The sequence below is a fragment of the Monodon monoceros genome, unplaced genomic scaffold (assembly GCF_005190385.1).
Source record: "Monodon monoceros isolate NGI ecotype Baffin Bay Population unplaced genomic scaffold, NGI_Narwhal_1 Super_Scaffold_18, whole genome shotgun sequence".
NCBI lineage: Eukaryota > Metazoa > Chordata > Mammalia > Artiodactyla > Monodontidae > Monodon > Monodon monoceros.
Genome location: NW_021703774.1, coordinates 43,049,963 through 43,070,596, shown reverse-complemented (window position 1 = coordinate 43,070,596; position 20,634 = coordinate 43,049,963). Strand labels below are relative to the sequence as shown.

The 20,634-nt window shown below is 36.0% G+C and overlaps 1 protein-coding gene across 3 annotated transcripts in view; it reads left to right on the top strand.

Moving 5' to 3' along the window:
- The window catches only part of HMCN1 (hemicentin 1), a 508,266-nt gene that overhangs the window by 310,114 nt on the left and 177,518 nt on the right, over positions 1-20,634 (top strand). For all 3 annotated transcript variants that reach the window (XM_029226849.1, XM_029226848.1, XM_029226847.1), the window contains exons 37-45: positions 1,079-1,180; positions 2,071-2,247; positions 2,787-2,938; positions 4,084-4,207; positions 8,522-8,697; positions 11,087-11,183; positions 14,708-14,830; positions 15,590-15,751; positions 17,990-18,271. In XM_029226849.1, coding sequence (XP_029082682.1) covers positions 1,079-1,180; positions 2,071-2,247; positions 2,787-2,938; positions 4,084-4,207; positions 8,522-8,697; positions 11,087-11,183; positions 14,708-14,830; positions 15,590-15,751; positions 17,990-18,271 — 1,395 coding nt within the window. The remainder of the gene's footprint in view (positions 1-1,078; positions 1,181-2,070; positions 2,248-2,786; positions 2,939-4,083; positions 4,208-8,521; positions 8,698-11,086; positions 11,184-14,707; positions 14,831-15,589; positions 15,752-17,989; positions 18,272-20,634) is intronic.

Sequence of the window (20,634 nt, the reverse complement as noted above, 5' to 3'; positions counted from 1 at the left end):
CATTTTTGCAATTGTTTTACTTGTGCTTTTTAATTTTAAAAAATACTGTTAACCCTCAAATAGTGTTAAATCTTTCTCTGTTGACCAAGAAAATGAACTAATTCACATTTATGCTCTTGATTTATATATTTGATTTTATTTCTGCCATCTTATTTAGTTCTCATCATTTTTCTTGTTCCCTTTTCTCCTTTCCCTTTTCTCTGTTTTTGCTAGATTAATGGATCAATTTTTTAATTGTATATGAGGCAGAGGTCAGGGGCTCTCATGCATTGGATAAGTTAAATTTAGCAAATCTTTAAAATGTATTTTTATGTAAACCTTAAAGCTAACATATCTGTAGCATCTTTTCCAAGGTAAGATCTCTAGTTTACTTGTAATTTTGTTTTTCTCCTGGCATCCCTCCTACACTCCTTGAGACAGGAGAAGATGTAGGGCATTGCTGTTCCAAGTTGTCATTACTTTTATACTATGTCTCTTAGACTTTCTGAATTCCTACTTTATAAATACATTAAAAATAGAGCAGCATTATCTGTGATTATTTAAAGTTGAAAATGTAGTTTTCTGTTTTATTTTACTAACAATTTAATTGTAACTTTCATATCAAAAGAAAAAACTCTAATAAACAAACAAAAATGATTTTAATCCCTCTGAAATGGTTTAAGATAGTACTGTACTAAGGTAAAGTCAGATATTTTGAGGAATACCCATGTCCTTCCCTGAAAGAGTTCAAATGTGTTAGATTACTTCTTGGTAAAGGCAATTCATCATCAGACCAGTCAGATTTATTGGAATTAAAAAAAGTACTCCTTTAACTTTCTTTTACTGCTCTACTACTCTACAGTTCTAAGGCTTTTCCTGTCTAGGCATAGAGAAATGGATGATCCAGAAAACTTATTAACATCTTTTTCCGTCCTGTTCTTCAGTACTACTTAATAGTATACTTTAGTTTTATTCCAAATATATCATTGTATATAAGTGAAAGAAAGAAAGAAAGAGATGACTAATTCCCAGTGAGCAAACGATTTCAGTTTAAATATCCTATTTGTGTTTGCTAATTATCTGTTTGGGCTTCTTACAGAACCACCCAGTCTGGAGGATGCAGGGAAGATGCTGAATGAGACCGTGGTAGTGAACAACCCCATACAGCTGGAGTGTAAGGCAACTGGAAATCCCTCACCTGGTAGGTGTGTTTGTGGACTCTGTAGCTTATTAACATTTTAAGATTTCTGCGAATTGCTACATCTGTTTATAAGCATAATATAGTAATTACTAATAGGGAAATATTATAGAATATATTTCAAGGGTAAAATATTGTTAAGGATATCATTAGGTGGATGGTATTTTTGAATTTTCATTGCTTTTAACTACATGAAATAATTTACTCATTTAAACAATGTAGAAATATGTGAATAATTATCTTATTGTCCTTACTATGGCCAGAAAACCCACAATGGTATTGTGTATAAATTTTTGTTGAAAAATATATTTTTATCTAGTCTCAATTGATTATCTTAATAAATCATTCATTTGATGAGACTATTGTTGATTTTCATCACCAGTAAGTTATTCATACTAATCAATAATAATATAAAAATTTTGAGGCTAATAGTATGTATAATGTTTGGTTTTGATTAGATGCATAAACAAAATTTTATAGATGAGAGGAATATATACTACACCAAAAGAAATAGAATCGGTTAAAAGTTTGCTATCAAACAAATACTGATATTGGATTGGCCAAAAAATTCGTTCAGATTTTTCTGTAAGATTGTATGGAAAAACCCAAATGAACTTTTTGGCCAACTAATACATTAGAGATAATGTAAAGAATATTATTTTTATAAGTTCACTTCAGGACTCTTATATTGGCTTGGCTATTCATGTTTTTCTAAAGTTTACCTCCTCCTAAAAATCAACCCTAGAGAGATAATTAAACAGATTAAACTAAGATGATAAGCACAAGAATAAAGCAATTGTTACTGTTGTAGTTAAGCTTCGATTTAGGGTGTGTATTGAGCTTTTAAATGAAAAGTTTTAAAAAGATGGGTTTCTGTCCTCTTCCCCTTGCAGCTATTACATGGTACAAAGATAATCGTCCACTATTAGGTTCCAGTAGCATGACTTTCTTGAACAGAGGACAGATCATCAATATCGAAAGCACCCAGATCACAGATGCTGGCATATATAAATGTGTGGCCATCAACTCAGCTGGAGCTACAGAGTTATTTTATAGTCTACAGGTCCATGGTTAGTGCTGTTTCTCCTAGATTCATCCTGGAGTGAAGAAGCATTCAAAATGATTAAGTGCATCTATAAAATTCTAGTGTAAATATTTAACAGAATGTGTTGTTGTCATCTTTACTTAAGAATGCAGTATTCTAAAACTGATAAGCGTTTGTATTTTCTGATTCCCATTAAATGCTCTATTTTCACATGCTATTGAACTTAAGTTTTCTGTAGATGAATTGCTGCAAATAGTCATCAACAATCTTATCAGCTAATGACAATGGCCCTGTTTGTAAATATTGTCTGTCAGAATCATAGGTTTTAGTTCAAGAAATGTTTCCAAGTTATTATCTCTAATAATGCTTTTAAGAGGAGTTCATAGTTAACATACTAGAGTAGATACAGTGTAAGGAAACACAGATACACACAAAGCCTGGAAATCAAGAAATAAAAATGTAAAACATTGCTGTGGACACAACATATAGTTTTATTATTCTGAGATGTAATATTCCATGATGTTAACATATCTTAATTTTATTTATTTTTTTATTCCTTTTCAGTGCCCCCATCAATTTCTGGCAGCAATAACATGGTGGCAGTGGTAGTTAATAACCTGGTGAGGTTAGAATGTGAAGCCAGAGGTATCCCTGCCCCAAGTCTGACCTGGTTGAAAGATGGGAGCCCTGTCGCTAGTTTCACTAATGGGATACAGGTACTCTCTGTCATTCCTTAAGTGAAATCTACCATCTAAGTATTCAATACAGGAAGTATAAACAAGTAAAACTCTTAAAGGGATTTGGAGAGCAAGTATTCACAAATGTTATCCAAACATGTACACATGTACATCCATAAATACCATGGGCACACAGTTGTGATTTCTAAACAATTCATTAAAAGCTCAGTATATCTAAGAGTTCCCTTATCTCATATGTAGTGCTGTATTTTGATCATTGTTTTATATACTTTCTACTCCCCCCCCACTCTCTGCCACCACCATAAAAGATACCCTATGCAAAGAAATGTTCATCAACAATAAAAACAGGAATTTTTTGGTAGACGTTATATTTAAATGTCTGGAAATAATCAGAATATTTACTTCAGAGTAAATATTTACACAGAGTATATTTACTTCTACTAAAACATCATATAAAGAAAAATTATAAAGGCAGAATTATGAGAAGTGAAATTTGAGTCTGACAAAAAAATTTAAGTACATTGCACTGACTCAAAATTTAAAATACAAAACACATATATCTCATTGAAAGTGTACTTCAATTTTGCTATGCTTAGCAGAGAGCATAGTTATTCCACCATTCTACTTCTTGAACTTTTCTTGAAAATCCGTTGCTTGCAGAATTTGGGATCATAGACTATCCAGAGTCCATGTCAATATTAAAGGTACAACTACATCAGTGGGATAAAAGGACAATGAATGTGACTAATTAATTTATTTGACTGCTACCATGCTGTTAATTTTACCTTCTTACTTTTTCTCTCAAAGAAAAATTAAGAGGAGGATTAGCTCCTCTTATTCCCACTTCTTATCTTTCTCCCCTGGTGGCTTTTTCTCTTTCTGTAGTAAGTATTGATAAAGTTGGATCTTCATTTGATCCTGTATGTAGAGATCCTGGATGTGTTCAGTGGTTATTACCAAGTTTGGTTCTAGCCTTTGTCATCCTCCACAGATAAGATGAGAAGGGGATTAAATGATGCTTGCCCTCTTTAAAACATCCAAGTAGAAATCCTTCTAGAGGCAAATGTTCAGTTGATCAATCTCAGAAAATAATTGAAAAAGTATGTTTACACCTACAATTCTCAGGAGATATGTTGGTTATTTAGCTTTCTATTCATCAACAGGTTCTGTCTGGGGGCCGCATCCTAGCCTTGACCAGCGCGCAAATCAGTGATACGGGGAGATACACCTGTGTGGCAGTAAATGCTGCTGGGGAGAAACAAAGGGACATTGACCTCAGAGTATATGGTGAGACATTTTAATAATTACTTCTGCTCTGATACAGCTGTGTTTAAGTCCTAATATCATTGAGGAAGTTAAGAAAGTTTTTGACAATAAAGAGCTATGAACAATAGAAATTATCAAAATATTACAAGGTTAATTAAATCAGAGTCACCCTTTCTGCCTTATATTTGACTTTGATTTTCCTTTATTGAAGTTCTGAGAAATAAAGATGCATACATCCAGCATGTAGGGTGTTGTTTTTATGGAGCACCCTGAAGAACATGACTATGGAGAGATCTTTGCAGTTCGGAAGACATTCTTCTCCCTAAAGCAAGGCTCTGTTCAAGTAGCTCTCTTGATCTATTCTACTCGAAGCCTGGATTTTCTTACTTTTCAATTATATGTATAATCAGCATATTTTATAGTCAGTACTATGTCTATGAATTAAAGGATATTTGAGAAGCAAAAGTTAAACTAAACATAAACTTAGGCAAAATTCAAGTCTTTTTTCTTCCTACCTATGATGCAGCTGTAAGGTACAAAAGGAAAGGTCTGATTCCATCACACCAAGAGGCCCCTGGAACAAAGTTGGGGCCTCAATGGCCTCCATTCATAGATTACACTTGTCATTTCACATTTTAGTATACCTTTGCATTTAGAACTTTTTCAGGGTTTTACTTGCATTATATTCTTGGTTCCTGGAATAGTGGATTTGTTCTGTAGTCCTCAAAGAGTATCTGTTTAATGCCGGCCTTCTCTTCTAAGTCCTACCTCACTTCCAAATAATTTACTCCTGTTCAAAATATATTACTTTTTTTTTTTTTTTTTTACCTCCAGGCCATGTGGGTTGACTTCCCTTTTTGAGTTTGCCAAAACAAATGCAATCATCACAAATAACTTATGTAATAAGTCCAAATTTTTTAATAAAAAGGCCCCTTGTTTCAACATGGATGCCATACATCTCTAATTAAGCTAAAAAATCCCAGTTGGCATCAATAAATTACCCAAGGCTCATTATGCATCCCTCTTTTTTGTTGCTTCTGCAGTTGGCATGGGTCTGTATCTAGCCTCCAGCTGGTGCTCTGTGTCTGAGATAACAGAGGATCTAAAATGCCCAACTGCAAGGAATCTAACTCCTTCCCTTAATGGGTCACTTTTATGCTTTATGAAGAACTGGAATGTTTCCAATCTAAACTATCCTTAGAGAATGATGCATCAATCTAAGTATGTGACACAATAGCTCCTTCAATCATGAACAAGCAAGCAGATGAGCAAGCAAACATCGGTATTCACTGGGTTTTAGTCAGCACTGAAAATCTGGGATTGGCTGCTTCCATTTCTGCACTGGTTAGTGTCAAAAGTGGACCTGGGAGGTGATAGAGAGTTGATATTTTTCAGGAGTTACGAAGATGTGCGTCACTACTTTTTATCATTTATTAAGTACCCCCATACTACCTTTTTAGTCTGAAAACCAGAATCTTCCCTCTGTTATAAAAGTCAAGTGGCTAGCCAGCCCATACGTATGTTTTAGAATGTGCGTATGTGTTTTAGTAGCTTGCTGTGTGTATATATTTTGAATGTTAAAGAAGTGCCAGATTAAAACAGGTTTTTAATGGGAAATTAGCTTCCAATCTATGCTCTACTATTCGTATTATGTCCCTAAATTATATTCCTAAATTTGTGATAGTAACCTTGGCAATCTTGGATCTATTTGGTGCATGATGATTCTGCAGCCTCAGAGGTTAAGTCCCCATCAGATTTACATTGTAGAATGTGGTGGTGTAGGAGGAGCAGACACTGTGTAAAATAGCTTTCCCTACAATTACAAGAGTAGTTCATTAAAACTGTTTCTCCCTGGTATCAGTTTGGAGTGTGCATCACCATACTCTTAGGTGCTGAAACATGAGAATAGAGTTTTTAAATGCTTTGGATTCCTGTAGTACCTTATCTTTAAACTGAAGCCCTGAGAACGTTCTTAGAGATCACACACTCCCCAGTGTTTTAACAAGCATAACCCTGTGGCAATTCTGACTTGTGTAATTACATTTCACAAGTATAATGCGTAGGATGAGAAACAGACACAACACACCCCTTCCTAAGCAACCTGACTGTAAAGCAGTATAGGGATAACATCTAAGGAAGCTGAGGATCTAAAGGGTAGAAGCTTGTTCTCTTCTCAGACTAAACAAAAAGTTGGAAATGAAAGACAGGGCAGAAGAGAATAGTTGTGCTGAGGTAATATATATCCTTGACTGTAATTAGATTTGCTTTAATTTATGTTCTTTAAGAAACAAATACTCTACTGTTTTTGTATTTTTCCTCTCAATTGAAAAAAATTGAGCTTGATTCAACTCATTTAGCTTAAAGAAAAGTAATTGAAGGAAAAAATTTGGAAATAAATTAGCATTCTGCTTTCTTGAATTGTTTCTGACTTTTACGTCTACAAGCAGTCATAAAGAATCCATGCTCTTTTGTAAATTCTACAAATAATCTGAGATAAACATATTTTATATAGTTGTGGTACATTTTTTATCCACAGTTAACCTGAAATTATTTCCAACTGTGAAGTTGTATTTAGGACTCTCTATGCTAAGACTGGTGAATATATCTTTTTTTCATAATATCTTAGAAGATGGCACTCATTGTGCTGATTTTGCTGAGATTATAGAAGTTTTCATCTCAAACAGACTAGTTGTATATCTTTTACCTGTTGTCTCACGTGTTAAAAAGAATCCCACTCTTTTCTGTCACCCGTAGATTACTTTAAGCTTTTGGAAAGCCACATGTCTGTTGTGCTGTTAAATTTAGCAGGATGGGCATCACAGATCTCTGCCCAAAAGTTCCACTGATCTGTTCCAACCATTGTGCATGGAGTTTCTTTTGTTAGCCTCATTTCCTTTGGGTTTAGCACAAGTCCTGCATCCAGAAACAGCATAAGAAATACGCTCTAGTTCAAATGCCTTTCCCTGTGAAAAAGACATGGTAGCAGAGAAACCTCCTGGTTATAGAACACGGTTATATAACCTCCTGGTTATAGCCCCTTAAGCTATAGGGACTAGCTTAAGTACCCTGCGTTCATTGTCATTTTGCCACATGCAACAGTACCAAGCTGGAAACAATGGCCAATGGACTATCATAATGTTCCTTACCACAAAAATCTTATTTCTACCAAAGCATTTGGAAAATCCTTTAGGATTCATTTCAATGAAACTTAACCTTTCTTGTAAAAAAAAAACAAAACCAAAAAAACTACAAATATGGTATGTTTCCTACAATCGTAAATAGTTATGGGATTTAGTGAGAAATGGCTGAGGAAATTCCCCTCTGTGCTTTTTTGGAGTGGCCCTTTTATAACAGGCCTGATTTTATCATTAGTTCATGATTTTGAATTATTACAAATTATTGTAATACAAAATATTACAAATTATTACTGAAAGAGTCCTTGAGAGCTTATGGAGCCCACCGTCTAATTCTTGGCAGGGCTGTACCTCGACCATCTGAGACAAATGATTGTTTACTCTATTTTTTAATACACCCAAGGGAATGCAGTTCCTTAAACTTCTCCAAGAACATATTTCAGGATTTGACAAGCCCTATAGCCATGGAATTCTAATATTAATCTCATTAAAATTTCAACTCATTTCTTCTTTTTATGTAGTTGTATGCTGTACAGCTGGTCACTGTTTTAGTTTGGTCTTTAATGTATCATTTATCCCACATGGCCTTTATTCCATAGAAAACTGACAAGGCACCATGAAAAACCAAAATGAGCTCTAAACTGCAAGTCAGAAGACTCCTAGTTTTGCCACCAATTAGTCACGTTATTTCAAATAAGCTCTTATCTGTCACCCATCTTATGTTTTGCAAACTGTGAGGTGGGACAGGATGATCTCTTTCAACTCTATTTTTGTATTTTGCCTCTGTATTTATGAAATTGATTTTCTTTTGCAAAAATAAACATCAAAAATGTGTTTGCTTTTAATTCATTGTTATTTCCAAAATATTTCATGAGTGGTTTAATACTTTGAAAATCTTAAGTGGTGACATCTAGTTCAAGAAGTTTCTTAAGTGGGCACTTGGTGAGAACTTCCAGTTCTAAAACTTTTTTACATGAAAAGTTAGTGAAAAAACTATTTCTGTTCAACAGGAACACATTAATCAGTGATTTATGAACACTTGATTCTGAACGAAATGATGTGCAGAGGGTATGTTAGAATTACTGTGATCCTACATCTTAAAAGAACTAATAAAGTTATTCAGTATATGTCCTGATGATTAATAAAGATAAGCAGTATGCTGGCCTCTTTTATCCTGAGGGAAAACCCATCTTTCACTTAGTTGCACCAAATATTATGGGAGAAGAACAGAACGTCTCTATCCTCATTAGCCAAGCTGTGGAGTTACTATGTCAAAGTGATGCAATTCCCCCACCGACTCTGACCTGGTTAAAAGACGGCCACCCCTTGCTGAAGAAACCAGGCCTCAGTGTCACTGAAAATGGAAGTGTGTTAAAGGTAAGCCTATAGATTCATTTATTGCTTCTTATATTATTCCTAAACTCATGGCTTTGGTATTGCCACTATCAAAATAGTACCCCTATTAAACTTTACAAGTATTCTACTAATTTCATCTTATAAAATTCTAGGAACCCTTTTATTAGTGAGGTTTGTAATATTTTTCAGTTTTATGCTTAGGAATGTTTAAATATTATACTTAACTGTCAATTCATGTTTGTAGCCAGAAGCCATTCAAAAATACTTCTAGGAAAATATTATAGAAATATTCTAAGGAGTGCATCATCTTCAGTCATTCAGCCGATCAGCAAATACCCATTCTAGGTGCTCTGCATAGGGATGCAAAAAAGTATGACACATTTATGCAAAATGTCTTCCAATTTTGCATAAATATATGAAAATTTAACAGCTCATGAAAAATGCAATGAGTGCTCCAAGTCTCTAAGTTAATTACCAAGTGGATGATATAGACAGTACATTTGGGAAAGATAGCAAAACGTGAGGCTGTGGTTGTCCAGAATAGTCTTGGAAAGCTACTTGGCTTTTTATGGGTAGATAGGACAAAAGGCCTGATTATGGGAAGCAAGTAAGCTAGTGTGACTGAAACAATTTAACAAAGTGAATTTTGGAAATAAGGTGGACTACGTTGATTTAAGCGAAATAAGAGCTAACATTGAAAGCCAACTTAAGGAATCAGGATTCAGGAAGCCAACAGGCCATTGGAGTATTTATAAAATCCTCAATAACCGTATTTAGAATTGAAAGAATGGCTAAGTAATCTGCCTACGGTTACTCAGAGGCAGAAATGGGATTTGAATACAGGAGTATAGCTTCAGAATCCATGCTGCTAACCACTACACCACATAGTTTCTTGGTAAAGGAATATTATTACTGTCCAACAAGGAGAGTCTTGGGAAATGGATAATGATTTTCAACACAAAGGAAACTAAGACGCTTACACAAGGAGGATAGAAGTATAGGAGAGAGTGAGAGGGAGGTGAAAGTGTATATTGGAGGCAAGAGGATGGAGTTGTTCGGAATTATGATCCTGTAACGATGGAGCCAGTGAGGAAGGAAAGGCCGGAGTCACTGATGGAGGAAAGTAGGATAAGTCAATTGAGCTATATAGGGGGAAAAACAGAAAAAAAGCAAAAAAAAATGCAAAAAGCACTGCCCCTTCTCAGAGGCAGACCCCAGAGTTCAAGAAAGCAGCTGGTAGAATTCTCAAACCTCAGCTCTGACTGAATGATAGAGGGAGACGATTGTACAAACCACAGGTCCCAGCACTGCTAGGGGAGAGCTATACGTGATTAGAACTCTCCTAGCAAATTTTAGTGAGTAGAGAAGTTCATTTCTTCAGAGCACGGATCCCAATAGAGTTGGGAAGCCAGGAGAGAGATGATGGTGAAGAAATCCTAGGATCCACTGAGTCTCCACCACTGAGGCTAGCCAGGCACCCTGGAATGTGTGGGTCCATAGGAAGGAACATAGGGCGAAGACCTCATGGAAATGAAAACTTCTAGTGTACCCCTGCTGTACTAAATACTTTTAATGATAACTCCAACTCCAATGATTCTCTTTTGAATGTTTTAGCAATTGATTTCAAAGCTTTCAGCAATTATATACTGTTTGTTGTACCTCTTAGATTATCTTATATTCTTATTTATACCTTGTTTATTATTAAACTCTTTTTTTATGTTCACATACATTATATTCTCAACTAGATTGAAAACTCAAGTCAGAAACCATATATTACACCATACTTCTTTGTATCTTTTACCTGTAGTACCTGGTACAAGATTCTCAATAACTGCTGAAAGGTCTATGAATAAATGATAAATGAGTATTAATGTATGTTGCAGATAAATATATGGAAAGTATTTACTGGTATTCAGTTATCTACCAAGCACCAAACTGGGTATTAGGAGATTGAGACTAATTGAGTATAATACCTGGCTTGAAGAAGCTTACAAACCCAATATAGAAGAAGACATAATAAATTAATAGTATGGGTATTATTTTACTGAACAAGGACCTGGGCATGGAAAGATTGTATATTTAAAGCCCTGAATAACATATTCAGAAATTAATTGTGACTTTTTTGTTATTTTATCTGAATCATATTTAAAAGGCCTTTCTAGACCTTCAACCAGTAAAATTAATGAGATTCAAATAAGGTATGACATAAAAGAATTGCTGAATCTTGATAAGTGTTGAATATGGGTGATGGGCATATAGCCATCCATTTTACTGTTCCCTCTATTTTTTATATGTTTGAAAACCTTCAGAACACAAATGAAAAATCAGAGATCACAAATAACATTAATAGAAAAGCCCCTGTTACTTACAAAATAGAAACTGTGGTTTCAAAGCATGATTTTGTTTTCAGATTGAAGATGCTCAGGTTCAAGATAGTGGTCGTTACACTTGTGAGGCAACAAATGTTGCTGGAAAAACTGAGAAAAACTATAATGTCAACATTTGGGGTAAGTGGGATCAGCCCCTGATTGTAAAGCAAATGATACAGCTTGTGGTTTAATCTTTGATTCTTTGTGTCAGTTCTTAAAATAACCAACCACGTAACTAAAATTGATCATAATACAGACATGGACACCAATTAATATGTTTAAATGATGCTGAACTGTCCTGAATATCAGCTTATATAATTAATTCAAGAGCAACTAGACAGATTTCTTGAACCTAAACATGTTGGTCACTGTAACTTTGATGTAGAACAGTTCTGCTCTCCTGCCTGATTAATATGCCTTTTAGCTTCTACAACTGAGATCCTCTAATGATTGAGTGTTCTCCATGAACAGAGAGTGTGTTGGTCAATTGAAAATGAGTCAAAAGGCTAAATTGTGTATGTGAATTATATTTGTGTGAGAGAAAGAGGACACATGCACCTGTGGGTGGGAGATGGGATTACTCCACTGACGAATGTGCAAAGCTATTCTTGCTTGAAGTTTTACTATTACTAATCAAGATAATTCTTAGGAATAGTCACAACTTTTATATCACTGTAGTTGTTACACTATATTCAAAAGTGTTCCCATTTCCTACATATTCACCTTTATTTTAAGTACTTCTTTAAATTCATTTATAACGTAGTAAGCTCTCTTAATTTTGATTGTATTTGTTTAAACTTTTTAATTTTTGATATAATAACCTGAAATTTACCTTTGATTATAAAAGTTAATTCAAAAACACATTTTAAAATAAAAATAGGTAGAGGAAGTAATCTAATTCCAATAGAGAATAAATATAAATAAATAAAATAAAATATAAATAAATAAATATATAAAATATATATATAAATGTATATAAAATATATTTATATAATATATATATATTTTATATATCAAAAATATAAAATATATATAAAATAAAATATATATTTATATATATAAATATATAAATTTATTTATAAATATAAATAAATAAATAAAATATAAATAAATAAAATAAATATAAAAATAAATTTAAAAAATGACTTGTTAATTATAAATCATTATTATCATTTTTAAAAATCTTGAGGAAAATTGTAAGAAGTATTATCATTCACCTGTAAAAGGATTTACTTTTAAACGACAGAGTTTACTATGCAGTACATTTATATTTACTATATATTTGTTATGTATCATTCACTTTTGTTCCTACCTCCTTCCATCCTTTTTCTCCCTTCATATTTCCTTTCTTTCCTTTCTCTTCTCATTTCTTTCAAATGGGGAAAATATTTGTATAACTCCCAATATGGACAACAGTGAGCTAAGTCTTATCAAGTAAAGGTTGAAAAAAAAAAAGAAAAGAAAAAGAAAAATTTGGAGTGATCAATTAGAAAGTGAGATGAAGAATTCATTTTTAAAATGCTGTATTAGAGATACCTGTAGACTATTCATGTGAAGCTGTCCTCTGTGCCATCAGAATTATGAGCCTATAGCTCAGGAGAAAGAGATAACAGCTAAAAATGTGAGGTTAGAGACATGAGTGTATACGTAGTAGTTGAGATCCCTTAGCGAGAATAAGAAGAATGTGTACAAAAGAGTACTGTATAGAATGACCCTCACATATCACATAAGAAGGGAGACAGAAAAAGAGACCCCCAAATGGGAAACTGAGAAGGAACAGTCAAAGAGGGAGGAGGAAAACTGGGTAAAGCTTGTGTCATGGAAACTAAGGGACAATGGTGTTCCCAGAAGAAGAACACGGACAACAAATAAGTTGGACGTGGTTAGATAGATGAGTGAATGAATGAATGAATAATGGCACACATTGCAGAGAAGCCAAATGAGGCATAAAATACAAAGTGTACTTTACAACTGAGTAGACCAATGCCTCTTAAAGAGGAAAGCAGGTCGCAGTCAATGTAAGAATGAATGATAGGGGAGAGAAAGTTGAGACCTCAAAAATCATTTATAGAGTGACTCTGTGTTCTAGGTACTATGCCACATGTAGGCATAGAGAGCTTAAGAAGAAAGACAATGACACTGGTTACTGAGTTCAGTTTGGGGCAAGTTGAGTTTGACAGTGCCTCAAAGGCCTCCAAGATGAGATGTTAAGCAGTCAGATATAAAAGTCCAGATCTCAGAGAGTATCTGCATTACAGGTACAGATTTGCAAGTATTTGTATTAATGGAAGCCATGGGAGTAGAGGAGGTGGAGTTTGGGCTGGAGATCCTGAATTTATAGTGGTGGCAATTTGTGTAGTTGTCATTTTCTTCTGTAGAATTTTCATCTGTGGGATAGGTGATGACAGAGTGAACTATAGGATTCATCCCAAGTTAAGGGTATTGCCAAAAAGGAAGAGCAATGGTGCCAGGCAGTTGAAAATATTGGCAGAGGACTAGCTGAAATTACTGATCATGAAATCTAAGTTGGATAGTGAAGTTGGTAAATAAAAGAGTAAGCAGCTAGGTTGGGAGGCTTCTGAGAGGTTTAAGGACTTGAGATTCAATTAGGTCATTGAACTGAGAATTGGGAATAGTTGAGTGATAGAGCTGTAAGGATAGAGCAGTTGTCAGAAAGTGGCCTGAATTTATAAATTAATAGGAGAAATGTTCTAGATGGTGAAAAGGGTATGGCCTCTGATGGAGAACAGGATGAGCAGATCAAGGAACTGAGTAGCCAGGTGTTTAGACGTGTGGATATTGAGCTCATACAGAATGTGGCAGGTCTTCATATAAAGAGAAAGGATAAAAACAAGTACCAAATTGTTCAGTGAATGGAAAAAGAATGACAGGTTCACAGATGGTGATAAGAAAAAAAGAAGTAAATGGATGACCTGAGCCTCAAAAGAATAGAGACTTTCATGGGGGTGCTTGAACAATGGCTGGAAGCAGCATTGGCGGTGAGGAGGATTCTCCCACTCCTCAACTCCCAGGAGCTTGGGAGGATAAGCATCTATCACGTGATAATGCTGCAGCCAGAAAAGTGTCCCAAGGGAGAGTTCAACCAGCAAATGCAGACTCAGCCTCTTTGAGTAAAGTGTGGGTAGTCAGAATTCACTTTGAGAGTTCCAAGCAGAAGCTGGAGATCAGTGGGGGGATGCAGACTGTGCAATCTAGGATAGGTAGCATGTCTGTTTCTCAGATCAAATTCCTTACCTCTGTTCTTTACTATATGTTATATGCCTGATGTCTTTCTATTCTGTTCAACATCTGAGATATCAAAGCTGGAGAGGCACAATGACTGGGTTAAATTTAAATTTGCTAAGTGTCTTCATTTCTTTTGGTGCAAGATGTCTAAATATCTAGACTGTATCTCCTTTTTATATCACTCTGAGTATTTTGATAATTAAGTTTCTATCTGTGAAAATGGGAAGTCTGCTATTAGGTATTTATTCTAGGTCTTACAGTTGACTTTTAATGTGGTGTTGATAGGTCAACCTCAAGTGCTAAATTGTTTACATGTACCATTTGAGTGGGAACCTTTTTTATTTTTACATGCAAAGTGTTAGGGAAATTTTATTTTTGAGTGTAAAATAGTATTTTTCCTTTTTTTAATCTTTCAGTACCACCGAATATTTATGGTTCTGATGAACTTGCTCAACTTACAGTCATTGAAGGGCATCTTATTAGTCTATTGTGTGAATCAAGTGGTATTCCACCCCCAAATCTCATGTGGAAGAAGAAAGGTCAGTTTTCATCCTTTGACATTTATAAAGTTAAATATAAATATTAAGTCAATTTATATTTTGTTTGAGAAACATGCCAACAAACTTTCTTAAGGTTTGCACGCAAAAATACCAGACAGCAGAATTGCTTTGTGTTAAATGTGCCATATGCGATATTTCTACAATATCAACCTGAAAATTGTCAGTTTTGAGACTCACTGCTCCCAAGAAGAAATTAATTTTCTCCATTAATTCTTTTTTAATCAAGTGCATTGTAGGGCAGCTATAATGATCAAGAATCCACTATTCAATGAACTCTTTCTTTCTTCTTTAAAATAGGTTTAAAATTTTTCTTGTTTTTTAAAGCAAACAGTTTTGCTGTATTTGTGACAGTTTTGTAATGTACGTTAAGATTGAATTCTGCAGTTGAACAGATTTTTAGTTATTCATCAACAAATATCTGTTTCCATTAAGTATCAGATCATCTAAATTTTTAGCTGATCTAAAATATAATTCTTGTTTTACTTAAAGATTTTATTTTGTTTGTTTTACTAAGTATGTTTTCTTTTAAATGCAATATTGATTGAAAGAAAAATTTGCAGAAGATAGTCTTCTCTATCTTCCTCCTCCTCCTTTTTGCATAGATTATTATACAGTGTCCTCTGCCTTTTAAGTATGTGAGCTAGGAAGTAAATATATATGTATATATGCTCATTAGAGTATATACACAAAACACCTTACATTTATACTTCACATTCTGCCACTTGGTTTTCTTTGCAGGTTCCCCAGTGCTGGCTGATTCTGCAGGGCGGGTCAGAACTTTATCTGGAGGCAGGCAATTGCAGATTTCAGTTGCAGAAGAATCTGATGCAGGGCTCTATACATGTGTGGCATCAAATGTTGCTGGAACAGCAAAGAAAGACTACAATCTGCAAGTTTACAGTAAGTTATTAGTTAGCCAGGCTTTGGCACAATTTTTTTTAAAAAACCTCTCCATCCTTCCCTTTTACTTTTTCTTCATATCTTTAAGAGTCATTCAAAGTAGTATGGTTATAGTATGTAATTGGCTGTCCATATCCACAGATTCTGCATCCATGGATTCAACCAACTGCAGATTGAAAAATATTTTTAAAAAATCCAAAAAGTTACAAAAAGCAAAAATTGAATTTCCACGCACCAGGCAACTGTTTACATAGCATTTACATTGTATTTACAACTATTTACACAGTATTTACATTGTATTAAGTATTATAACTAATCTAGTGATGATTTAAAGTATAAGGGAGGATGTACATAGCTTATATGCAAATACTATGCCATTTTATATAGAATGGACTTGAGCATTTGGGTATTTGAGGGTGTCCTGGAACCAGTCCCCTGTGGATACCCAGGGACAACTATACCTTTCATAAGACCCACAAATTTTAATTGTGCTGACATAATAAAGAGTAATTACTTATTTCTAGCTGTTATTTATTCAGCAATACAGCTGAACATCTGCATCAGCTTGCTGCTGGCAGATATATCAATGTGGCTGTAACTTTTGGGGGGCAGGATAGTGTATGTGCAGAATGGAGAAGATGGCATTGTACCATAGGGTACATTTACAGTATGTAAAAATATCTCATTGTAAAGAATATTTAATTTATATAAGATTTTAAAGTATTTGAAATATTTACATTACCTCATTTAATCTTTACATAGCTGTGGTATGAGACAAAAATATTGCCTCCAAAATGTATGTGGAGGGCTTCCCTGGTGGCGCAGTGGTTGAGAGTCCGCCTGCCGATGCAGGGGACACGGGTTCATGCCCCAGTCCGGGAAGATCCCACATGCTGCGGAGCAGCTGGGCCCGTGAGCCATGGCCGCTGAGCCTGCGCGTCTGGAGCCTGTGCTCCACAACGGGAGAGGCCACAACAGTGAGAGGCCCGTGTACCGCAAAAAAAAAAAAAAAAAAAAAGTATGTGGAAACTTAAGCCCAGAGAAGTTTCCGTGACCAGCTGAGGTCACATGGCTTGTATGTGACAGGATTGGCCCTGGAACACAGGATTACTAACACTGGTCCATTTTCTTTCCCACACACATGTGTATTTGAGTTGGTTTAATCTTCTTTCTTGGAATCAGTATCCACTAGGTGAATTTAGCTATAAAGTTACAGAATCACTGGCCATCAGTGGCTTAAACAAATAGAGGTTTATTTTCTCACATAATGAGAAGCCTGAGGCTGGCAGTCACTGGAGTTGGTCAGCACCTTACTCTTACCAGGACAGGAGATCTAGGATCCTCCTGGTCCTTCCTTTGTTATCTGAAAATGGTTGCTGCATTTGTAGTATCAAGTCCACATTGAAGGCAGTGTGGGAAGGGAAAGGAATGGTATCTTTCTCTTTTGGCAGGAGAGCAAAAAATTTCCCAAACCCACCCCCTCACCTCACCCCTGCCAGCAGACTTCCATTTAGACTTTTTAGGTCTACAGTGATTCCTGAGGTCACCTCAATTTCCAAAGAAGGCTGAGAAAGTCTCAGCTTTTCCAACTGCTCTAGTGAAGGGAAGAAAGGAATTGGTAACAGACATTAGGTCATGAGCTAGGCTATCATATCTACTTTAAAATTAGTACTAGAAGACTTCCCTGGGTTAGAGCTGCAAATGATAATTCAAATAGTTGTATAACTTCTCAAAAGCAGGGAAAGTAGCTAATGCAGTATTCTTTCCTTACTATATTGATAGCTTTATTTTAGTTATGAACCCATTTAGGTACATTGGAGGATTCTACCTCTCAGTACAGCAATGCCATGTCTATTAGTCCTGGGTCTTTTCTTTAGTAGCTAATTTTTTGACATCAAAAATGAATTTAGTATGTTTTATCATATTATTCCTAGATATTTGTTTTTATGTTATTGCGCTTAGTAGGTTTTCTTAAATTTCATTTTGTAATGGTTGGTTTCCTGAAGACCTAAATGTTTTCAGTGGGTATATTCGATTATAGCATGGTGAGTGAGCTTTATACTTTTCTGAATTTTGTGATTTTTGTTTTGCTGTAAATTTGTACTGCTTGTATGACCACAAGAAACAATAAAGCATTTTCTTTCAAAAAAAAAAAAAAAGAATTTAACTTTGCGTGATGAAAATTCTTATATAAGACTTAAGGCAAACATTTCCTATTCTTTTCTTTTTTTTCCCCAGTTCGACCAACTATAGCCAACAGTGGCAGCCACCCTACTGAAATCATCGTAACTCGAGGGAAGAGCATTTCCTTAGAGTGTGAGGTGGAGGGTATTCCTCAACCGACAGTGACCTGGATGAAAGATGGCCGCCCTTTAACAAAGGGAAGGGGAATGGAAGTAACGGATGAAGGTCATATCCTTCAACTGAAGAATGTCCATGTGTCTGACACAGGCCGTTATGTGTGTGTTGCTGTGAATATAGCAGGAATGACTGACAGAAAATATGACTTAAGTGTACACAGTAAGTATAAACAGGCTCAATAGGTCCATTCACTGGCTGATATAATCTATAGCCTCCTGGATGGGAGATATAGACCTCAAGTGTTGAGTCTTTTATTTATAGTCGATTATTTTCTACATTTGCACCACTTCTTTAGATCAGTCTCATCACTCCTCCTACTATGCCTGACCTTCCATATCTTACCTTGCTGAAATAAGCATATATTGGATATTCTTTTAGGAAAGCACATAGTAAAGTAGATAATTATCTTCTTCAAGTACTTTTGATCCAGTGCTATCCCAAGTAACATTCCATAATTCTATGTTTTCCACATTAGCTGACTTGGCTAGTGTAAGTCTAGGTTCCTTAGAGCTTACTGACTGAGCATCAGATGGGCATAAGTTGTACTGAAGTCAGCTTTAAAATTCTAAGTAATGAGCAATAAATGTCCATAGGAATGGACCAAACATACATGTACTCAGGGATACCTATTTGTATGCATACAACTTGAATTGCATTTTTAAAATCTATAGAAATGGTAAATCTAATAGACATGGTCTTGTAACTTAAATCCAGTTAGAACATGCACAAAGTCCAGTATTAATATCTTGTAGTTTGCAGCCAATGTGTAAACCAAAGCTAGAGACTGAAAAGGAATCAGTCCTATGTATCGTTTTGTTAGGTTGTGGTTTTTTCATTCTTTTTAACAGGTGCTTACTATTTCATTATTTGAATGTTTCATACTTTATTTGATCAGTTCTCTAGGGAGGGACATTTAGGTCAGTTGTATTAACAAGAATTTCTGTCATAAAATTTCCTAGGCAAGACTGATGTTGAGAAATCAAGGTCTCAGATTATGCTAAATTCCAGTTGGCTCAATCTTCCATGTACTTCAATTCTGCAAGTCCATTGAAAGTGGAGGGTGTCACTGGCCCTTCTCTGTGCAGAAGGAAAACATGACGGAGGGGTAACTTTCCCTGGGGCTAATGAGGGACATAGAAGAACTCAAGGCCTCTGTGTAGCCTTGTTTTATCTATGTTCCAGTGCTGGCTTAATTGGGTTTTAACACTGGTTCTTCTCTGACCCAGCCCTTGTACTTGTCCAGGCCTGTTGGGTCAATGTGACTTGTCACTCTATCCTCAGACTATCCTGATTCTACTCTGCTCATTGCCCAAACCCGTCTTCTCAACCCACTTTGTGTGTCTCACATTTTTGCATTCACAAGGCATATTTGACCCCGAGGAGCTGGTCACTCATGTCTTTTCTAGGCTTCTGGAACTGCCCCACCCCTGCCCCTCTTGGTTGGTCTCTAACTCTCAGGCAACTCCTTCCTCTCAACCTCTCTTATTGTTTCCCCCTACTCTTCCAGACTGTAGTGTTAGAATGCCCCAAGGCTCTGAAATGGGCAATACCTGCTTCTCTATCCACACTCTCTCATGGGTGATTGTGCCAATCCCACCCCCTAATGTGATTGAGCAAGGGAAACACCTAGGAATCATCCTTGACTCCCCTTTTTCTCATATCTGGTGTCACTAAGTCCCATCAACTCTACTGCTCCTATTCTAGTTGAAACCACATTTGTCTCCATGAGCTGGATTGGGGTGAAAATAAGGAAAAAACCAGCAAGGAAACAACTAGCCCAAGGAACAAAAATGTGGTTAGTATAGATAACATGAAAGCTGGTGTGTTTCACGAGGTTTTGAGCTTCTAATTTGTTCGATTGTTTTTATTTTTTATTTATTTATTTATTTATTTTTGCGGTACGCGGGCCTCTCACCGCTGTGGCCTCTCCCGTTGCGGAGCACAGGCTCCGGACGCGCAGGCCCAGCGGCCATGGCTCACGGGCCCAGCCTCTCCGCGGCATGCGGGATCCTCCCAGACCAGGGCACGAACCTGTGTCCCCTGCATCGGCAGGCGGACCTCTCAACCACTGTGCCACCAGGGAAGCCCTGTTTTTAATTTTTAATACTAGAATTCTTTGTTAGAAAATTCTGCCTATAAGAAAGTCATGAATCCATATTACCAGAAAAGATGAGTGACTCACAGAAAATCATTCACCACTGTTAGAATAACGATATGAAAGTCATTTGGGGACTTCCCTGGTGGTCCAGTGGTAAAGAATCCACCTTCCAATGCAGCAGATGCAGGTTTGATCCCTGGTCAGGGAACTAAGGTCCCACATGCCATGGGGCAACTAAGCCCACGTGCCACAACTACTGAGCCCGGGCACCTCAACTGGCGAAGCCCACATGCCGCAAACTACAGAGCCCACGTGCTCTGGAGCCCGCGCACCACAGCTACAGAGCCCACATAACCTGGAGCCCCTGCACCACAACTAGAGAGAGAAATCCCACGCCACAACTTGAGAGAAGCTCGCATGCTGC